The sequence below is a fragment of the Tachyglossus aculeatus genome, chromosome X4, assembly GCF_015852505.1.
Source record: "Tachyglossus aculeatus isolate mTacAcu1 chromosome X4, mTacAcu1.pri, whole genome shotgun sequence".
Taxonomy (NCBI): Eukaryota; Metazoa; Chordata; class Mammalia; order Monotremata; family Tachyglossidae; genus Tachyglossus; species Tachyglossus aculeatus.
The window spans coordinates 6,711,847-6,724,732 of NC_052098.1; the positions used below are offsets into that span (position 1 = coordinate 6,711,847).

Consider the following 12,886-nt stretch of genomic DNA (forward strand, 5'->3'; position numbering starts at 1 on the left):
TCTGTAGAATGGGGATTAAGACTATGAGCCCCACGTGGGACAACCTGATTACCTTGTATCTACCCAGTGCTTGGCACATAGTAAGTACTTAACAAATACCATTATTATGATGATGATGATGGAACTGAGGCCTTGAGAGTTGGAGATAGAAATGAGTCCGGGAGTCTTCAGGTGTGATAGCAAAAGGAAAAGGTCCAGGGTTGTGGCTCAGAGTGCTGAATTGAGGCTACCTGAGAAGAAGGGCAGGAATCAGGTTCCCAAGTATCTTGCTAAACACCCTGTGGGCATGCAATCCCTTCTGCGTAGCCTATGCGCTTGGCTCTGTATCAATCAATCAATCGTATTTATTGAGCGCTTACTGTGTGCAGAGCACTGTACTAAGTGCTTGGGAAATACAAGTTGGCAACATATAGAGACGGTCCCTACCCAACAGTGGGCTCACAGTCTAGAAGGGGGAGACAGAGAACAAAACAAAACATATTAACAAAATAAAATACATAGAATAGATATGTACAAGTAAAATAAATGGAGTAATAAATACGTACAAACATACATACATATATACAGGTGCTGTGGGGAAGGGAAGGAGGTAAGGCGGGGGGATAGAAAGGGGGGAGGGGGAGAAGAAGGTGGGGGCTCAGTCTGGGAAGGCCTCATGGAGGAGGTGAGCTCTCAGTAGGGCCTTGAAGGGAGGAAGAGAGCTAGCTTGGCGGATGTGGGGAGGGAGGGCATTCCAGGCCAGGGGGAGGACGTGGGCCGGGGGTTGATGGTGGGACAGGCGAGAACGAGGCACGGTGAGGAGATTAGCGGCCGAGGAGTGGAGGGTGCGGGCTGGGCTGTAGGAGGAGAGAAGGGAGGTGAGGTGGGGGGCGGGGGGGGGGGCGAGGTGATGGAGAGCCTTGAAGCCGAGGGTGAGGAGTTTCTGCCTGATGCGTAGGTTGATTGGTAGCCACTGGAGATTTTTGAGGAGGGGAGTAACATGCCCAGAGCGTTTCTGGACAAAGACAATCCGGGCAGCGGCGTGAAGTATGGATTGAAGTGGGGAGAGACAAGAGGATGGGAGATCGGAGAGGAGGCTGATTAAGAACTTGATATTCACCCATTATCCCCATAGTCTCCCTTCCCCACCACCTGAAAATTTCTCCCTGGACTGCTTCTTTTATCCAGGATGCTCTCCTTTCCCTCATGAATCTGAACATCTCCCTTCTTTCAGTGCGATCAATCAATGGTATTTTTTGAGCACTTACTAGGTGCAGTACTAAGTACTTGGGCGAGTACAATTTCAACAGGGAATTCGAAAATCACACCTGACCTAATGAAGCGATACATGAGTAAAACAATCTCCAGGAAGAAAATGTTCATGTTTCAACTCACTTTTTAAACCTCCATCTCCAATTGGACAATGAGCTAGAGAGAGATGCTCCAGAGAAGCTGATTTATTCAATCCCTTCATTGAAAACAATAAGCAGAGTTAGCTTTTGACACGTGCCAGGAAAAATGTGTTTTTAACTCTCTCTCTCCCCCCCCCCCCCCCCCCCCCCCATCCCCACCCCCTATTGCCTGCTCTCCTCAGGACATATTTCAGAAGCCATACCTGAGTTAAAAGGATTAAATCTTGCTCATTTAAAAGCAGCCCTTGTAGTTCCAAATTCTTTAATGCACTTGACACACAGAGACAGCCTTTAATGGCTTTACACAGTTGAACAATAACATCTTGGGATCTAATTTCTGGAATTCGTCTTCTAGAGGAAGCTTTATATTTCTCAGAACCTAGAAAAGAAATTGAGAAATGGATTTCCTCAAGACTAAAAACCATTCAAGAAAATATGCAAATAAGAATCTGTGACTTCAGCAACATGTGGGAATACCATTTTCCCCATATGTGGGTTCAGCTCAGAGGACCTTTCAAAGTTTTATTAACTCTTTCTTGATCCACCAAGACACCCTTTGCCAAACTACTACCCAGTTATTCCACTATCACACCAGGGGTTGTAAACATTTAATGCACTTCCAAATGGGCCTTAGGGTTGAGGAATACAGTCAATTCTCCTAAAACGTGGGGTTAGCATTCTTGAAGAACTCCACTCCATAGTTCTCTGGCCTTGACTGATGCTGTGTACACACAACCAGTTTTGCTGACACCATACTGCATTCTCTGGGAAGCAGCGTGACCTAATGGAAAGATCCCAGGCTTGAGAGTCTGAGACCTGGGTTCTAATCCTAGCTCCTCCACTTGTCGGCTGTGCAACCTTGTTGTTGTATTGTACTCTCCCAAGTGCTTAGTACAGTGCTCTGCACACTGTAAGCACGAAATAAATACAATCGACTGAATGAACAAAACTTGGGCAGGTCACTCACTTCTCCGTGTCTCAATTTCCTCATCTGTCAAATGGAGATTTAATGTGGCCTAGTAGAAAGAGCATGAGTCTGAGAGTCAGAGACCTGGGTTCTAATCCCGGCTCAACCACTTGTCTGCTGCGCAGCCTTGGACAAGTTGCATAACTTTTCTGTGCCTCAGTTTCCTCATATTAAATCCTACATCCTTCTACTTGGACTGTGAGCCCCATGTGAGACAGGGACTGTGTCCAACCTGATTATCTTGTACCCACCCCAGTGCTCAACAGATACTACAATTATTATTATTATCCAGACAGAAGCACATTTTTGGAAGAATATTCCTGAATTCCGTAACCACTTTCAAGCCAAAACACATGATATGGAGAACTTACTGTATCTTCTTGATAAGATATGGCTCATGATATGCCAAATGAGAAAGGATGAGTAAAGAGTACCTAAAATAAAATATATTTATTAAAGTCAAGGATTTGCTCTCTCCAAGGGCACTCTAAAGCCCAAAAAGTTCCATTTTAGGAGTGTTAAAAAACCATATTGCCTCTCTAGCAAACAAAGCCGCAGGCATTTGGATAAGATTCACATTTGAACTGCAGACCTGTTTCTCCACAAATTGGTTGGTACCAGCTCCTTACTGCAATAGAGGTCAGATTTTTATCAATCACAAGAGCATTCAGTAAGGGTGTCCAATCGGCAACTTTGAGACGATCTGCATTGAAATCAAGAATTCCTTCTTCCAGATGAGCTTTCACTCCTGGTAGCGGAACACAGTCGTGAAGTGCGCAGAGGTAGTCATAGCGCAAGAAAAAGTCAAAGGCACTTTCTCTCCGGAGTTTCACAGAGTCAATCATTTCTTGGTACTCTAAAGGCAAAAAGGAAGGCACAGATGCATTTTCACTAATCAGCAATAACTGCAATGTCACCTTTCTGGTACTTTTAGAACTATTAAAAAGTAAAAAAAAAAATCCCTCAAGGGAACACAGGTAGTGTCTGGCTTTACAATCCAAATGCTTTGTGAAAACCATGCCTTAAGTCAAAACAGAAACAGGAATCAACTTTCAATAATAATAATGCTGGTATTTGTTAAGCACTTACTATGTGCCAAGCACTGTTCTAAGTGCTGGGGTAGATACAAGGTAATCAGGTTGTCCCACGTGGGGCTCACAGTCTTCATCCCCATTTTACAGAGGAGGAAACTGAGGCCCAGAGAAGTTAAGTGACTTGCCCAAAGTCACACAGCTGACAAGTGGCAGAGCCGGGATTAGAATCCACAATCTCTGACTCCCAAGCCTGGACTCTTTCCACTGAGCCATGCTGCTTCTCTAACCAATACCAATGGTATTGAGTGTTTATTCTGTGCGGAGCACTGTTCAATGCACTTGGGAGAGTACAATACAGTAGATACAATCCCGGCCCTGAAGGAGGCTGTTGGTGACCTAGGAGAGAGAATCAATTCAGTGGAGTGGGGGGGAAGGAAGCCAGATTGTAGTGGGTCATCAGTTCAGAGAAGAGTAATATAGTTATACACATATATTGGGCCACAAAGGTTATACAATAGGGTGGCATTTTTAGTTCATTGAAAGTAAAATGGATGTATGACCCTCCCTGATCAATTGCTCTCCCCCTTCTCCATCCCCACTCTCTAAACTCTCACCCTTTTGCCCCCAATGTGGCTTTTTACATTGTTTCTCCATTTCCCTGCAACTCCTATGAGTCCCCCAATAGTCTCCACATCCCCAAAGCTAGTGCCATGAAGGAAGCTAGTGTTGTAAACATGTAAACCCACATGGTGTAAATCTGAAACAGGGTGTAAATTTAGAAATGTCATTGGCTCCACTCATCATAATTCAAAACACCATAATTTCTAGCCTTGTCCTTCGGTTGGAAAACGATGCTGCTGACAGTGAATATTCTTAATGCATTATTCTTTTGTAAAAAGGCATATGCAAGCCCAGTTTATGAATTAAAAAGTTTTAAAACTATACACAAGACTACCTTGCTATAAAGAAGACCAACCCTACAACAAAAGTGAAGTGATCCAATTTTCCAGATCATTCAAGCAATATATCCCGGCTACTACCGGCTCCATCATTTGCCTGCTGTGGGCCCTTGGGCAAATCACTTCACTTCTCTGTGCCTCAGTTTCCTCAACTGCAAAATGGGAATTAAATACCAGTTCTTCCTCCTACTTAGACCGTGAACCCCATATGGGACAGGGACTGTCTCTGGTGTAATAATTAACTTGTATCTAACTCTGTTGCACTGTCCTCTCCCAAGTGCTTAGTACAGTGCTCTGCACACAGTAAGCACTCAAAAAATATCATTGATGATTACCTACCCCAGTGCTTATAACAGTGTTTGACACATAAATGCTTAATACCATAAAAAAACCCTCATCCACCTCTATTAGCCAGTGAAAGTTTTTTCTAGTCAAAAGGCTAACAGGAATTCAGTGGTCACACTAGACTCCAGAAAATCCCAATAAGCATCTCTATGATGTTTCAGTTCAGTTCTCAAATTGTGGATCTGTGTCTCCAAAGACAACATCCTCAAAAGAGAATGTGGAGTTGTGAGAAAACAGACTTGATTAGCTATCCACAGCCTTAACGGCTCTAGAAGGTTGGCATACAAAGTGCAAAGTTTCCAGAGGTCAAATGAAATATAGATTTAGGCAAGAATGGAAAAGGCACTAACAAACCAAAGAGACACATTTGCAACAGAGTATTTCAGAAGTTATTGAGTGTAGTCTTTCTATTAATTTTGAGAATGAATTAGAGAAATGAATCATAGAAGGAAAACCTACCACAGCAGCAAGCTTGTCAGGCTGGAAGACTCGGGAAATATTTCAATATCAAACAACAAGAATGTTCTTTTTAGAGAAAACAATGAATACCCTGAAGCTTCCTGACCTGAGATTTACATCACTTTCATTTGAATTTAATTCATCTTGATTATAGAGGATAGCAGATAGGCAAGGAAAAAACATGGATTAATCTGCTCCAAATTAAGCCAAAAGGAAAAAAAAATCTCACTAATGGCTTTCTTTACTCTCCAATATAAAACAGTGAAAACAGCAGAGCAGTAGATGTAGTAGAGGGTGTGAGGAAGAAAAATATGTTAGCACTTCTTGAGCATCACAAACTCATCACAGGCTCCCAGAATTGTCCTAGCCATCCATGCGTCTTTCAAATCACAGTTAATCAATGGCATTTATTGAGCATTTACTGTGTGCAGAACACTGTACTAAGCACTTGGGAGAGTACAATACAACAGAGGTAGCAGGCATGTCCCCTGCCCATAAGGATCTTACACTCTAGCCAGGATAGGTTTGCGACTAACTCTCCCAGAGGGCTATGGTCCTTCAGGCCCTTCCAATTTCATTCCGGATCCCCAGGGCAGGGCCCTCATATCTGTCTCCCCCTCTAGACTGTAAGCTCCCTGTGGACAGGCATGGTATCTCCCTATAGTACAGTGTGGCTTAGTGGAAAGAGCACAGGCTTGGGAGTCAGAGGTCATGGGTTCTAATCCCAACTCCCCCACTTGTCTGCTGTGTGACCTTGGGCAAGTCACTTAACTTCTCTGTGCCTCAGTTCCCTTATCTGTAAAATGGGGATTAAGACTGTGAGCCCCGTGTGGGACAACCTGATTACCTTGTATCTACCCCAGCGCTTAGAACAGTGCTCGGCACATAGTAAGCGCTTAAAAAATATCATCATTATTACTGTACTCTCCCAAGTGCTTAGAACCATGCTCTGCATAAAGTAAGCGCACAATAAATATAATTGATAGGGTATGGACTGGGGAGGGTTGGACAGTCTAGGAATGGCATATGTTAAACGGCAGGAGGCTTTAACACCTCCTGGACTATTTGACCATGGTCCAGCTACAATGACAACCACCCAAGGGCTACCGCTCCTCTACATGAAACCCTACTGCCAGATGATAAGAGCATGCGATGAACCTAATGCAGTGGAAAGTACGATCAAGTACAGACATACGGTGGACCCATTTACAACCCAGGCTTTTAGGAAAGTTACACAATCATTCAGCACCCACAAAGCTTCACTCTACTTGAGAATTCAAAAAGTGACTGACTAAGCATTTCGAAGAGAATGAAAAGGCAACGCTGGTAGTTGAGAATACTTTCCAAGCTCTCTTCTGTCCTGAGGTACCCCATGCTGGAGACCTGTTGGTGGAGAGGGAGACAATCTTATCTAGCCTAGGCCCTCAAAATGCAGTGAAAAATTTGGGGTCTGGTCCCCAATTCTTCAAACGTTTGCCTGCACTACAAAATGTTAAAGGTAAAAAGATGTGGCCTCTTTAAAAGTCTCTTAGGTGTGGGAGGTCCTAGCTTAGCAGGTATAACATATTTAAATATCTCTGGCTTAGTTCACCTTTTTTTCTTAAATACCATTTGTTGAGTGCTTGCCTTGTACCAGGCACTGTACCAAGCGCTGGGGTAGATACAAGCTAATCATGTTGGACACAGTCCATCTCCCCTCAGTCTTAATCCCCATTGTGCAGATGAGGTCACTGAGGCCTAGAGAAGTGAAGTGACTTGCCCAAGATCACTCAGCAGAAAAGTGGTGGAGCCAGGATTAGAATTCCAGTCCTCTGACTCCCAGGTCCGGGCTCTTTCCACTAGGCCACACTGCTTCATCTTCCCCTGAGCATCCAAAAGAAAAGGATGCCAAATCAAAGATGGACATTTAATAATGATGGCACTTGTTAAGCACTTACTGCACACCAGGCATTGTACTAAGTGCTGGGGTAGATACCAGATCATCAGGTTGGACACAGTCCTTGTCCCACATAATAATAATAATAATGATGGCATTTATTAAGTGCTTACTATGTGCAAAGCACTGTTCTAAGCGCTGGGGAGGTAACAAGGTAATCAGGTTGTCCCACAGGGGGCTCACCGTCTTAATCCCCATTTTACAGATGAGGTAACTGGGGCACAGAGAAGTTAAGTGACTTGTCCAAAGTCACACAGCTGACAATTGGTGGAGTTGGAATTTGAACCCATGACCTCTGACTCCAAAGCCCAAGCTCTTTCCACTGAGCCACACTGCTTCGGCGCTGGGATTAGAACCCAAGTCCTTCTGACTCCCAGGCCCATGCTCTATCCACTAGGCCATGCTGCTTCTTATATAGTTGACCCATTCACTCCACTCCCCCTTGCTACTTAGCGAGCAGTGGACAGGAAGCAGAATTTGGGGTGAGAGAGGGAGGAGGCCTTTCCCAGCCAACCTACTTTGATTTAGCTCTGTCCAAACCTGGCCCAGCTCTAGAGGCTCAGGTCCCCAGGGATCTGCATTCCAGGCCTGCCCCTAGAGGCCTTAAAAAAAGAAAACCGTTACAAAGCGTTGCAGACACAAGACATTTTAGTGGAAAAATCCTGCTCTATGGAATTACGAACTTCCAGTTCTTCTTGTCCTGTTACAGCAGGGGTCAGGAACCGATGACCCGCAAGCCAGATCGATCTGGTTCTTTATGGCACCAGATGTGGCTCTCTCTCCAGCACAGGCGCTCAGGCTGTGGGTGGACTCAGCATCTGCACAGCTTTCTAGGCAGGAAGTAGCTCTCTGCCCCACCCCTCTTGACCAGAAAGGGGCCAAGGTGGGGAAGGGAGAGAGTAGCGATAGTGGTTCCAATCCCTATCTCCGGTGGGTTCCCACAGTCCTCACTGGATGGCTAGGCAAGTTGAGGAGGCTCTTGTCCTTCTCCCTCCTCCCGACCTGGTGACTGTGCAATCAACAACAGCACCCATTTGTTGCCCAGCCCAGCCCAAGTGGGCAAGAAAGGGGAATGCCCAACCTCCCCTGCCCCCCTACTCTCTCTCTCCTTCTCAGATGCTGGGTGTTGTGTATAAAGGCGGCGGTGGCAGCAGTTGGCAGGGAAGTGCAGGGGCAGGAAGCCAGGATAGCCCCAGCACCAAGCACCACACTCCCCACTCCCAGTTTGGCCATGGTGAACTGCATCCAGGCAGGGGCCGGGTGGACTAGGCTCCACACATTCCACGCACATTTGGAGGAAAAAAATAAACCCCACTCAATGTGAATCGGGTCCAGAGTGGCTCTGATAGTCCAAGAGGAGATGGAGGAAAAAGAAAAGAAGGGGGTGAGTGAAATGTGGCAACAGCAGGCATGAGTCTTTGCCACTCTGGCACCTCCCCTCCCCAACTCGCCAAATATATCGGGAACAAGTTTGCTCGTTCTTTCTCCCTTTCCGCACCCCCCTGCCACCCCACCTTTTCTTTTCTCCGCTCTGTTCTTCTTTGGTTTATGATCAGCTCTCTGCATATCCAATTCTCAAAGATTTCATTTACAATGACTCTCGCGCAGGAATAAGTTGGAGACCCTTGTGTAACAGGATAATTCCAGAACTTACAAATAGCACCAAGTGTGGCCTAGTGAAAATAATAATAATAAGAATGATGGCATTTGTTAAGCGCTTACTATGTGTGAGGCACTGTTCTAAGTGCCGGGGGGGATACAAGGTGATCAGGTTGTCCCACGTGGGGCTCACAGTCTTAATTCTCATTATACAGATGAGGGAACTGAGGCACAGAGAAAAGAAGTGACTTGCCCAAAGTCACACAGCTGACAAGGGACAGAGTCGGGATTAGAATCCATGACCTCTGACTCCCAAGCCTGGGCTCTTTCCACTGAGCCACGCTGCTGGATTCAGAGGACCTGGGCTCTGATCCCAGCTCTGCCAATAGCTTACTGTGTGACCCTGGGTAAATCACTTAATTTCTCTGTGCCTCAGTTTCCTCATCTGTAAAATGGGGATTAAATCCTTCTCCCTCCTAATTAGACTGTGAGCCCCACATGGGACAGGAACTGTGTCCAACCTGATAAAGTTGTACCCTGAAAACAATGTTTGATGCATAGTGAAAATACTGCCTCCAGCACTTCCCCTAGCTCTCTAGAGGTAGTATGGGACTTAGAGATAAATACCTCATTTCCAGACTGATAATTTAGTAATCTAGAAAGAAAGCCTACTGAAGGCATATCTCCTCCAAGAGGCCATCCCTGACTAGGCCGTCCTTTCTTCTTCTCCCTCTCCCTTCTGCATCACCCTGACTTGCTCTCTTCATTCATTCCCCGCCTCTCAGCCCCACAGCACTTATGTCCATATCTGCAATTTATTTATATTAATGTCTGTCTCTCTGTCTACACTGTAAGCTTGTTGTGGGCAGAGAATGTGTCTATTTATTGTTATACTGTACTCTCCCAGCGCGTAATACAGTGCTCTGCTCACAGTAAGTATTCAATAGATAAGATTAAAAAATGAATGACTGTGTCCCATCTGACTGTCCCTTCTAGACTGTGAGCCCGTTGTTGGGTGGGGACCGTCTCTATGTGTTGCCGACTTGTACTTCCCAAGCGCTTAGTACAGTGCTCTGCACACAGTAAGCGCTCAATAAATACGATTTAATGAATGAATGGATCTGACTGTAGTGTATCTACCCCAGCGCTCAGCACATAGTTAGTGCATACCAAGTATCATTATTATAATCCAAAATAAAAAGTTGGTACTCCTGCAAAACTTTTCACTCTGTAAGCACTTAGAAGATGTTACAATTGATTGACTACATTCAGATTCATGTGCCTTATTTTTCATACTTATGGGTTATGTCTTCCCTTAGGTAAACATGTTTCAATAGCACAGTAGTTCCTTACAATGTGTATGACAATTTTAGATTAATTCACACACCTTGTTTTACAGTGGGCAATAATTACACAAACACTTCTGGTAGCAATTCCTGATCTTATTTATCCAGGCTCAGTAAATTGTACATTCAATTATTTATTTCAATTACTCTATGTGTCAATCATTTTATGCCTGGCTCCTCCATTAGAGTATAAACCCCCTGTAGGCAGGGAGTGTGTCACTTACTTGTTTTGTACTTTCCACAAGTCCTTAAAACAGAGCACTGCACAGAGTGGATGTTCAACAAATACTATTTCTGCAACAACATCCTGCGTGGTTTTGCAACCCCACCCAAAAATATTTGTACCCCTCAATTCGAGAAGCACTGCAGCCCAGTGGGCTGGGCACAGGCCCGAGAGTCAGAAGAACCTGGGTTCTAATCCAGGCTCCACTACTCGGCTGCTGTGTGACCTTGGGCAAGTCACTTCACTTCTCTGTGCCTCTGTTACCTGGGGATTAAGGCTGTGAGCCCAATGTGAGGCATGGCCTTGGTCCAACTTGATTAGCTTGGACCTTCCCCAATGCTTAGTATAGTGTCTGGCATATAGTAAGCATTTAAATACCATAAATAATACTAATAATTGTGGTATTATTATAATGTGGTATTATTACTGGGACACCCTCCCTTCCTTAAATCCGACAATGCCTCTCCCCCCTTCAAAGCCTTACTGAAGGTTCATCTCCTCCAAGAGGCCTTCCCAGACTAAACCCGTCTTCTTCATCTCCCACTCCCTTCTGCATCGCCCTGATTTGCTCCCTTTGCTCTCCCCACCCCACAGCACTTACGTTGATTTAACTGTACTTTTAATTATTCGGATTGATGACTGTCTCCCCCCCGACAGACTGTGAGCTCGTTGTGGGCAGGTATTGGCGCCGTTTATCGTTGTATTGTTCTTTCTCTGCACACAGCAAGCGCTTATTAATAAATAAAAGCTGCTTAATATGATGAATGAATGAATATTATTTTGTCAAGCGCTTACTACGTGCCAGGCACGAGACTAAGCAATGGGGTGGATACAAGCAAATAGGGTTTGGGACAGGGATCAGGAGGGGCTCCAGATGAGGTCACTGAAGCCCAGAGAAGCGAAGTGACTTGCCCAAAGTCACACTGAGGACAAGTACTTCCCAAGCACTTAGTACAGTGCTCTGCACACAGTAATTGCTCATTAAATACGACTGAATGAAGTGGGGGGGCCGGGATTAGAACCCATGACCTTCTGACTCCCAGGCCCGGGCTCTAGCCACTACACCGGGTTGCTTATCTAATAACGATGCTGATACTAATAAGAAAGATTCATTCATTCAATCATATTTACTGTGCGCTTCCTGTGTGCAGAGCACTGGACTAAGCGTTTGGGACGTATAAATCGGCCATTTATAGAGCCAGTCCCTACTCAACAACGGGCTCAGCGTCATGGCCTCGGTGCCGTGGAGCCCCTCGCGAACCCGGCTAATCCGGCTCCGGAGCGGCCACAATTCGTCAGAGTCCGCCCAACTCATCCGAACCCAGCCCTTCAACCCCTCGTTGTAGTGTCCCCTCCCGAGCGCTCAGCACAGTGCTCGGCGCGCAACAAATCCGACCAGCTGAGCCTCGCGGCTTCCCTTAACTCCCGCCCGCGGCCCCCGAGGGCCCTTACCGCCGGTTTGTTTCAACCCCCGGTGGAAGCTTCTCGGCGAGCGGTGGCCTGGGCCTGGGCCGGCCCCTGGGAGCCGCCTCCTTGGTTTCCCGGCCGCTCCCCCGTTGCCACTCCCAGCCAGCCAGGCTCGGGCCGGCCAACGGGCGGAAGGAAGAAGGAAGGAGGAAGGAACGGACCGCGGGACCGCGCAGTGCGCCGCCCCCCCCCAATCCGGGAACCTTGGGCCTGGGTTCCTTTTAGTGGGTATGAAGTCCTATTTTCCTGCGCATTGACCTCTCATTGTAGATTGCCACCCCGGAAGTCCTGTGCTCTAGACCCAGCCCGGGCTTGCGGGGGGGAGCGGGTGCTGGGTTGTTGTTTTTTTAACGGCATTTGTTAAGCGCCGGTTTAATTTCAATGATGGTATTTGTTAAGCGCTTACTATGCGCCAACCACTGTTCTGAGCGCTGGGGTAGATACGAGCTAATCAGGTTGTCCCACGTGGGGCTCATCCCCATTTTACAGATGAGGCAACTGAGGCACAGAGAAGTTAAGTGACTTGGCCAAAATCACACAGCTGACAAGGGGCGGGGTCGGGATTAGAACCCACGTCCTCTGACTCCCAAACCCGGGCATTTGTCACTGAGCCACACTGCTTCTCTACCCACGCTTGCCGCTGTTGACCATTCCCTTCCCCTCGGAACCCTATCAGATCCAGTGCATTTACGGACGCTTGGATTTTAAAATTCCATTGCTTCCCCCAGCTGTTATCCACTTTTAATAATAATAATAGAATTTAGTAAGTGCTTACTATGTGCCAACCACTGTTCTAAGCGCTGGGGTAGATACAAGATAATCAGGTTGTCCCACGTGGGGCTCACAGTCTTAATCCCCATTTTATAGATGAGGGAACTGAGGCCCAGAGAAGAGAAGTGACTTACCCAAAGTCACACAGCTGACAAGGGGCAGAATGGAATTAGAACCCATGACCTCTGACTCCCAGGCCTGTGCTCTTTTCTTCGGAGCCACGCTGCTTCTCGTCTGACTCCCCTGCTAGGTTGCAAGTTCCTTGAGGGCAGGGAATCACGCCTTCTCACTCGCTCGTAGAAGCAGCGGGGCTAATATGGGCCTGGGAGGCAGGGGACCTGGGTTTGAATCCTGACACTGCCACTGGCCTGCTGTGTGACCTTGGGTAA

The 12,886-nt window shown here is 46.4% G+C and overlaps 1 protein-coding gene across 3 annotated transcripts in view; it reads right to left on the bottom strand.

The window, feature by feature from the left end:
• CEP78 (centrosomal protein 78) overlaps positions 1 to 11,933 on the bottom strand; it is a 43,299-nt gene extending 31,366 nt beyond the window's left edge. The window contains exons 1-4 of one of the 3 annotated variants that reach the window (XM_038769976.1): positions 11,712 to 11,933; positions 2,951 to 3,214; positions 1,595 to 1,770; positions 1,375 to 1,447 (exon numbers count right to left, since the gene is read on the bottom strand). In XM_038769976.1, coding sequence (XP_038625904.1) covers positions 1,375 to 1,447; positions 1,595 to 1,770; positions 2,951 to 3,203 — 502 coding nt within the window. In that variant the 5' untranslated portion in view covers positions 3,204 to 3,214; positions 11,712 to 11,933. Of the gene's footprint in view, positions 1 to 1,374; positions 1,448 to 1,594; positions 1,771 to 2,729; positions 2,924 to 2,950; positions 3,215 to 11,711 lie in introns of those variants that run through there. The other 2 variants (XM_038769974.1, XM_038769975.1) reach the window with 2 other exon arrangements.
• Positions 11,934 to 12,886: the final 953 nt, after the last annotated feature.